The sequence below is a fragment of the Phoenix dactylifera genome, chromosome 5, assembly GCF_051530095.1.
Source record: "Phoenix dactylifera cultivar Ajwa chromosome 5, Ajwa_hap1_PhDact_Kaust_v1.1, whole genome shotgun sequence".
NCBI classification, from domain to species: Eukaryota; Viridiplantae; Streptophyta; class Magnoliopsida; order Arecales; family Arecaceae; genus Phoenix; species Phoenix dactylifera.
Genome location: NC_143194.1, coordinates 30,231,211 through 30,240,784, shown reverse-complemented (window position 1 = coordinate 30,240,784; position 9,574 = coordinate 30,231,211). Strand labels below are relative to the sequence as shown.

At 38.9% G+C, this 9,574-nt stretch overlaps 1 protein-coding gene across 4 annotated transcripts in view; it reads right to left on the bottom strand.

Annotated features, from left to right (window-relative positions):
• Window positions 1-1,117: 1,117 nt before the first annotated feature.
• GMI1 (gamma-irradiation and mitomycin c induced 1) overlaps window positions 1,118-9,574 on the bottom strand; it is a 45,582-nt gene continuing 37,125 nt past the window's right edge. For 3 of the 4 annotated variants that reach the window (XM_039129041.3, XM_026802763.4, XM_039129042.3), the window contains 4 exons: window positions 8,876-9,092; window positions 8,564-8,755; window positions 7,736-8,056; window positions 1,118-1,612 (listed from right to left, as the gene is read on the bottom strand). In XM_039129041.3, coding sequence (XP_038984969.3) covers window positions 1,372-1,612; window positions 7,736-8,056; window positions 8,564-8,755; window positions 8,876-9,092 — 971 coding nt within the window. In that variant the 3' untranslated portion in view covers window positions 1,118-1,371. The remainder of the gene's footprint in view (window positions 1,613-7,735; window positions 8,057-8,563; window positions 8,756-8,875; window positions 9,093-9,574) is intronic. The other variant, XR_016413288.1, reaches the window with a different exon arrangement.

Genomic DNA, 9,574 nt, shown 5'->3' with positions numbered 1-9,574 from the left:
AACTTAAAATGTAGAGGAAAACTGAATATACACGCATATATGAGCATATGATGTGGACCTTGTTACTGTGTAATAAGTTTAACAACACTAGCACCTGCCATGTTCAGTGCACTCAGGATATCGAAGTAACATGCTGCTTTTTGAGTGAGTCTAATGTCTATCTTGCAAACTAGCAACCACCACCAAATTTTCAAAATTTCAAACGACACGGGTCGGGCCATAAGGTTGGAAACCCAAAATTGCCCAAATTTCAAACGGATCGGGTCGAAGCAAATCAAGTCAGAATTCAGAAAACCTAGACCCAACCATAAAAATAGAACATGTCTAATTTTAAAACCCTACGAGTTTTTATTTTAGAATCCTATCCGGCCCCACAAGTCTTTTAAAATGGGTTCGATTGGATCTAAGCGGGTCGGGTCGGGTCAACCTGACCAATTTATAGCCTTAGTCATAGTATCCACAAAATTTCATTTGAGAACATACGGTCCTGAAAATATAGCTTTTAAATGCCAACGATGATACATAAATAAAACTTGTACAAGTAATTCTGAAAATAAAAATGTTCAAGCTTCCCCTTTCTCTTTTTCTTTTTCCTATTATAGACAAAATCGAGGAGAAATACCTGTTTAATTATGTATCATGCTGATCAGGTATTCTATATGATGCCGTGGGCACAACCATCATATATATCTCAAGGTGCGTATCTCATATATGACATCTAGTCATGCTTCCATCACATGCATTGTATGTCCAATAATGTAAAGTGCACTGATCTGTCATCAATGAGTTATCACTGTATCACTTTCTCAAATGCAATTCTTTTTTTTTTCCGGAGAATGACTGGATTCAATGCAGATGTCACAACAGTTGGTGAACGAACTATTTCCATTTGGTAACAGTAGCAGAGTGGCGTAGGAACTAAGTCATCAATTTTTGGACATTCCCTTCACCATATCCATTAGTTAGATAAAAGCCCTGCCCAAGCCATTAACTAGATAAAAGCACTGCCCAAGAGAAGCCTGGATTGAAGTGGCATCAAATGAAAAATGAGGCTTTAAAACCATGATAATCTCATTAACTCTATTGTCCAAACTGGATGGCCCAGATGATCCTTGTATGCAAAAATAGCAATACTAGATAAATTATTTACAAGCTATTCTAGTTCTTACATTCATGTAGACTATTCTCTCCCACTCCAAACCACAAAATGGTTAACACCTGCCAGAAAATCCCACATTTGGGACGCCACTCCCACAAAAGACCAGCCATAACATGCTTATTTAACAAAAACCAAATATATAGCCAAAAAAGAGACCCGTTACATTTTTGAGGAGAAAAATAAAGGGCTCTATACATGAAAAATTCTTGACATTAACTGGGGAAGCTATTTTCCAAGGAATTTTTCCTTGCCAAAACTGCACGTAACTGTTTACTTTTCTTTCTGAACCTGGCCAAGTCATTTACACGAGCTTCTGCTACCTTTGACATTTCTTCATCAATTACTTTTAAAAGACACCGTTTCTCCTCCATCTGCTTGAGGACATCAATCATGTTCCTCGAGAGTTCCATTTGATTTTCGAAAGTAATTACAGGAAATACTATCTCTGGTTCACTATAGAAAGCAAAATAAATTAATAAAGCCACAAATATCTCTACTGCCACAATCTGATAATGTAATACTTTTGTTAACCCATTCAAATCATACGAACAATTCATTAACATTGATTATCTCTTAATAGGGAAAAAACTGAGAGCATTCTAATATGGATCATCCCATCAAAATTGTAGTCAGCAGCTTTTACAAAAACAATATCAGGCAACAATATTGGAGAACTAGATTTTAAACGCATAAAAACCCAATATACAGAAATTCTCAAGCATTGGCACAAAGTATTAATAATATTTGATAAATTGCAACAGAAAATGACGATCTTCATACAGGAAAATCTTGCAATGGATCTTGTACAAAATCTTAACAACATCTTGCTACAATGTTGTGACACTGCACAAGGCACTGCAAAACTCAAGATACAAGTTCTCTGTCTACTATATCAATAAATATATTTTGAATTGTAAGTCTAGGAGGCCATCTGGTCATTTTCAAATGACATTACCCTTATTAGCTTTAAAATTTGGGTCTCCATTTTTTTTTAGTTGTACAAGGTGATACACTTCAATGACCTTTAATGGTCAACGAGAGAACCCGAGATTCAGTCTTCTAAATTGTTTAATTGCCCATTACAAGGATATAGAGGTGGGAGAAGAAACAGTTAACACAGCAACTGATATTTGACGCAGATTACTTTAAGTCCAAGTGAAGTAAAAACATCAGACAGATAAATATAAATGGTAAATGTTAAATCTGTAATTGAAGAATTATACATCTTATTTGTACTTTGTGTGAACTCTCAAAATTATTCCTTAGCCATCATTTGTTGGGTTATATTAATCACGGAAGTGACCCACCATCACAGCACGTGCCGAGGTTCAAAAACCAGGGTTTCAGTTTGGCATGGTGAATTTTAATATAGGCAGTTCGGGCAGTTTCACCTCAAAGTTTAGAGTTTCTGATGAACAAAGAAAAAGGATAAAATACAAAATGATTGTGAAAAAAGAAAGAAAAACAAAAGAAATAAAATCTGGAAAGCAAACAGATAGTATGTACATTGAACTATATCACATTGTTTGCAATCTTTGAATTATGGTTTTGATCTTTCTGAGCTGAAATCCTCGAGAACAATGAACCATTAAATTGTTGAAGGACAATGAATTTGTAAAATAGTGTCAGGTTCAGCCTGTACTGGATTGGTCCGGTCCCATACCGGTACGGTACGATAGTGAAAAACGGTCTCGGCCCCATAGGGGGGCCGAAACCGAGTGGTACGGAAGCGTGCCAGTGCGAATTAGACTGGTTCGCACTGGTACAAGCCCGATACTGCCGCGTACGGCTCGCACCGGTACACCCTTAGTGCAGCGCTGTGGCCCAAAGTGGCCGACAGCGGGCGCGCTGTCATCATTGTGGCCATGTTGGCCACAGTTTCTCGACACCTCGCCCGTTTGGCTATAAAAGCTAAACGGTCGAGGCAAGGGAAGGCCGAAGAAGGCCTTTCCAAAATAGATTCAGAAGGAAAAAAATTGAGGAGGTGAGAGAGTGTTTCTTTTTCAAAAAATCCAGTGAAAGCTAATTAAGATATATTTTTTTTCCTTTTTTTTTCTTTAATATTTTTTTAATAGACTTAGAAAAAATAGCTCAAAAATTGCAAAATAAGAGGAGAACATGCCAAATTTTTTGATTTACGCATGATTTTTTTATATGTTGTAGATCTATGGAGGATGTGCATGTTGACATAAATATTTTTATTTTTTAGAATATTATTATTTCAAAATTATTTTTTAAATATAAAATATAATAAAAAAATATTAAAATGGAAAAAAATTGAAAAAATAGTAGTACGTCATTCTCACGGGAATCTTCTTTTTCTGAATTTATAACAAATAATTTTTTTAAAAACAGATACTATAAAAAATAATAAATAAATAAATTATCATTCTCACAGGAATGAAGCCATTAAGGAAAACCAACCCCTCACAACCCGATATTGGCTGGGTGCATGGGCGAATGCTCGAGGCTCGGCACCAATTTTAGGGATAACTGGGCTGAAGCAATACTTAGCTGGTAATTTCCATGAGGTAGCTACGCCCTACATGCCCACTGGAGGTCCGGCTGCTGATGAGGAAGAACCTTGCTGAAATCAAAGGAGCGAATGAGAGGACTGCTAAGAAGAAGGCGGAGGTGGAACGCCGAACGGCAAAGCCACCTTTCTATCACTCAAGAGAGTCAGAGGAAGTCGAGGGTCTAGATGAAGAGGAACAGATTGTGGCTGCCATACAGACGAGCCTGGATGATCAGTGGCAGTAGGAGGTGGCCAGACATAGGGCTCGATTTGGGCCCTTGTTCTACAAGTTGAGTACCAGTTCCGCGAGCAGCAGGCAAGATCCAAAGTTCATGAAAACATCCTCAGGCAGGGAGGGCGTCCGCAGAGGCAATGGCCAGATTGCATCTATCCTGAGTTCTTTCGGTGGCCAAAAAAAGTTATCTAGAGAGATTCTACAAGAAGCGTCAATCCATGATTAGATCTGCATGCCTTCTCCAGCAGAGAAGCGAAGCAGCAGAGGGTTGACTCAATGTTGAAGAAGGATAGAAAGAAGAATATATGTCGAGCTATTGGATCTATTCCACTTCAGCCACATCCCAGCGAATGTGGAAGACAATACAGGTCTGCCATTTCTGCCATACAGGTTGCTGGTCCCAGTGTAGATCCTCCAGGCCTGAAGGACATTTATGGTGAGCTTTTTGACAACAATAAGAAGCTAGAGAAATGGATTGCCTCCTACAAGAACAAGTGGCCCACATATAGAGTGACTGTGATGTGTGATGGTTGCACCGGTCTTACCAAGCGGAGCATCATCAACTTTGTAACATATTATGATACGAAACTTTCACAAGTCGATAGATGCTTCGAATCAAATGCACGACTCCACGTATGTCCTCAAAACTTATGAAGGAGATGATTGATCAGGTAGGAGAGGATAATTTCGTGCAGGTCATCACTGATAATGGGTCGCAATATAAGACTGCCGAAGAGATCTTGATGGAGAAGCAGCTATATATTTTGTAGATTCTATGCGTTGCACATTGCATCGATATCATGCTGATGGATATTAGGAAGATCCGTAGAGTGCAGCATACGAAGGAGACAGCCCAACGCATCACCAGGTATATTTAAAACCATACTTGAGTCCTTTCACTAATGAAGAAGTTTGCAGAGAGACAGATTCTAAGACCAGGAGTCACACGGTTTGCTACCAACTAAATTGCACTTGATAGCCTTCTCGAGAAGAAAGAAGCTCTACGTCAGATGTTTGTCAGTCCCGAGTGGTAGAAAAGTAGATATGCCCAGGCCGGCACTGAAGGAAGCAAGATGGAAGACTTGGTGACGAGGCACACATTCTGTCAGCGGGTCACTGCGACAGTTAAACTATCAAACCATATATGAAGTGCTGCGGGCCGTGGATAGCGAGAGGTATCGCCAGATAGGTTTCCTGTATCACATGATGGAGAGGGCAAAGGTTCAAATTATGGAGGCAGATCCAGCCTATGCCCAGAAGTACATCAACATCACTGAGCAGCGGTGGGATGCCCAAATGGGTAAAGAATTGCATCTAGCCGAACAGATAAGCAAGAAGAACATTGATAATTATATTGATGGTTGTACTTGGACAAGTTTACTAAGACATGGTCGTCCATATGCATCATACTACCTAAATCCTCGATTTCAGTACAACGGACTTGGAATTGGTATGGATGATGGACTTCTGGCGGCTCTGCGTAATGTCATTTACAAGATGAAGACTGAGCTAGAAGACGTGACCTTATATCTAGAAGAGGTAACTTAACTTTCGTAACATGTATAAGTTTACCGGTATCTTCTTTTATTAATATAATACAACACGCTTCTTGTTCATACACCAAATTATTTAGAGGGCAACAACAGCTTTGGACAGTGAGCATTTATCGTGAGTAAGACAACTATGAATCCAGGTACGCTACACATCAGAAGGACATTCACCCGGCGTTAGAGGGTGGATTCATGTTTTTGCAGCTAATATGGTACTAATCTATTTTTTTCAATATTTTTGTAGCTGAATGGTGGATTCATTTTAGGGCGTCCGCAAAAAATCTTAAGCGGATGGTTATCCAGATTCTCTCTTAGACGGTCTCCTCGAGTGGCTGTGAGCACAACTAGTCCACCTTCGCCCTCATCCACAGCAAGCAGAGGAACCGTTTGACACGGAAGTGCCTCAACGACCTTGTATATGTTCACTACAATCTGCGGTTGAGGCAAAAGTATATTCAGAAGAAAGTGGAGCTCAAGTATGCAGATCCGATATATAGGGCTTTCGACGATGATGACGATGATAAGCCAGGATCACCACCACGACCGCCAGATTCATAGCCAACGAGGCAAATTTTATTGTAGAGCAATATTCCACGCACTCCAACAGCTGATCAGCCGCGGCCACAAGGGAGCCAGTCATTGCATGGCTGATACGAGACACCCTTTCATGATAAATGATCGAGAGATGCTCGGACGAGGACACTACGGTACCCAGTCGACTCGATCAAGAGGGCGACATAGCCAAGCGGAGAGGGGCACGAAGGATAAGAAGGCAGCTGCCCAGCAAACCAAAAAAAAGAAACAAATGGCCCCAATGGAGAGTGTCGAGGAGACCTGTTGCAACAGTGATAAAGGTTCTGGTGGTGACGGATCTACTAGCCATGGAGGGAGTGGATAGTATAGTACTGCTTATGAGACACAGCCGGAGGCTGGTCTTCGATACACCAGTAAGTTCTAGTTTACGTTTGCTACACAGGATAAAAACCATGATAGGCCATCTGATAGAGCCCGCAAGGATACCATTGCATATAAAAAACGGGCTCCTCGAGGTCGTTCAGGAGGATAGGATGCAGAGTTGTATCCTAGATCCTATTATCCACGGCCTCAGACAGCCTATGCATATAGTGCGTCGGAGTCATCTTCTGATGGATATTATCCTACGCAGTTCGGAGGCCGTACCGGTTTGGTACCGGTTCGAACTAGTCCGGTGGCCGACCAGTACGCCTACCGATACCGGTTCGGCGATTCTTGATCTCAAGTGATAGATTTTGCTGTTGGAGGGGGAGGCAAAGCTCTCAAAAATGCAAGGAAATGCTGCCATAGTGGTTGTGAGAGCAAGACCCTAGAGATTTCGAAGTGGTTGCCGCATGAAGATGGTAGGTTCTAACTATAAGCTGATGATTCTAACTTAGCTCATCTACCATTTGTTGTGGATAAAAAAATTATGCTGGTTATGATCGAACAATGAGCATTTTTAAGTGGCAAGACATGATGACTTGATTTAATTTACTGCCTATTGGTAGATTAGTTTTTAGAGATCAAGATAAATACTAGTGGAGACTCTTATTTTTGTAGTCATGACCAGTTGGTGCAAAATAAGCTTATACAACAGTTTATTTTCATTCTCAGGCATTTTATATGTTGTAGGTCATTATTAATTACACAGATACTCTATTTAAATTTCTTACATGCATTTAGCATTGGGAAAATGGATTCAAAACCTCATGGAATATGTATTCTGTATGTGTTTTGTGTACATATGCCATGTAAATATTTATGTATTGGACCTTAAAGAGCTACACAATAGAACACAGATCCAAATGGTTTGAAATTGTAAATATGCATGATATGAAAGTTGCAACAGAAAAAGGCTGGCAGGTCACAAGCACAAACTGCTATATCATTCTATTGTCATTAAGGCAATCAATCAACATAATATGAAATAAACTAGCAGACGAAACCATATTATGATAATTGTGCACCCACATAAAGGCATAATAATATTTATATATAGTGGATATTGTCCAATACAGAATAACACCAACATAACCATCAGTTTTACCTTTCTGTACACAACCAACATTTGTGATTTGATGTGTTTAGAAAGGACTATTCAAACAATTGTAACAACTGAAATCTTATCAGGCATGTTTCAATGAATATAGACAATTCTTAAATGAATTAGACAGAGGAGACTAAAAATTCCATCTAATATTAATGAAATAGAGCAACAAAAGAATAAACACACTGCCTCAATATAAAAATATTATGCTTACCAGTCTCCAAGCAAAATAATACCATTCTCTCTCATAATCCCACCATCCAGAGAAATTGCACCATGCTTTATACAGGTTTTGGCCACTTTCATATGTTCCCTGGTTTGGTATACCTGCAGCTTTCCAAATAACCGATAAAATAAGGTCTCCCGAAGACCATAACCAGCAGCTGTTCTTGTATTCAGGTGATCGATGTCAAGGTTGATCATATTGACTGCATATCCTTTAAATCCAGCTGGGGTCTCACCCGATTGTAAAAGTGGATCAGGCAATGCAAGCCACCTTTGAGGATCATTATTTATGATTTCACCTTTGTATGGACTGCCAACATAGAATCAGTATGCCAACTATTGTAAGATATTATGCCAACTATTGCAAGATATAGAGCTTCTAAAGGGCAACCACTATCATTCCAGTATTAGAAAGATATGATAACTTCAAAACAATGAATGCTTAGTTGTAAAATAAAATTTACTACTGCAAGATGTTGAGCTTCTAAAGAGCAAATACTATTATACCATTATTATATATATATGAAAACTTGAAAACAATGAATGTATTTATTTGTAAAATGAAATTTTAATTTAGATACAGTAATTATTACTAGAATAAAATTAAATTAAGTAGGTTCTGTGTTCGCTGGCATGCAACTGAAACAAAAAGCCATATCTCATCAATTCAGGCTAGTCAGCTTTAATAATGCTACTTAACAAGCCTTCGATATTCTTTGGGTAGGCAAGTGTGTTCATATCAACATCATTGTGGACTACATAAAAAAATTTCATATCAATCAAGATAATTTCATTGAATAAGTTGAAGAGTCTCCACCTTATCTCTTCAAGGCAAATCACAGGGAATCGCCTATTTATTGTGATTCCAAGTGTAGCTGCTGCTTCATGAAGAGCAGAATGGCGATTAATTTTTCCATCCGCACCATACCTTTCCAAAGCAGTTGCAGCTTCATATGACTTGCAGACAATTGCAAGCATGTAATTTTCACCCAAATACTCAGCAAATATCCTGCCAACAATTTTTTTAAAAAAACAACTGAAAAATGTGAATATCATATGCAAGAAGTATGCATTATAATATGAAATAGAAAATTTTATGGCCTTGGTTATACAAGCACACAAAGTTTACCTACTGAGTTTACTGTCGCTAACTGTTCCAAGAAGGGAAGCAAGGCCAACAACATCTTCCATAAAGTGTTCTTGAGGTTCTAGAATTTGAATGGCCTTACGGAGATTGCAGAAAACAGCAGCAGCAGTATCACTTTTCCCTTCAATTTGTTTCGTGATTTTTTCTTTGGCATTAATCAATAAGTTGATTTGGCTCAAGTGCTGAGGTCCCATCAGAACTGTAAATTACATCACATTGTTAGACTAATATTCACTATAGTCAAGAAATTATATTTTCCCTGACAAATATGAACAGTTTCATAATGCATAAAGACAAAATCAGAAGTTCAACAGAAAAAAGACAGGCTACCATTCTACAAAGTTATCATTGTTCTTTAAATAAACTCAATGACTAGAAATGTATGGGAATATCTTATAGACTTGTACCTAAGATTCGCCACCTCGGTACCGGATCCCGTACCGGTGATACACTAGCATAGCATCGGTACGGTACAGTACGCGATTTTTTTGGCAAACCACTTGGCACGCCTCCACTACCAGTACCGGTACCAAAGTGGTATGGTACGGTATGCCTGATACCGTCCTGTTCGGTACAACATACCATGCTTGTACCTCACACTAAGTATAACAAAGCATACTGACAATATATCAAGAATTATAACAAGCAAGGTTCACTATACCAATGTATATAGCCCCATAC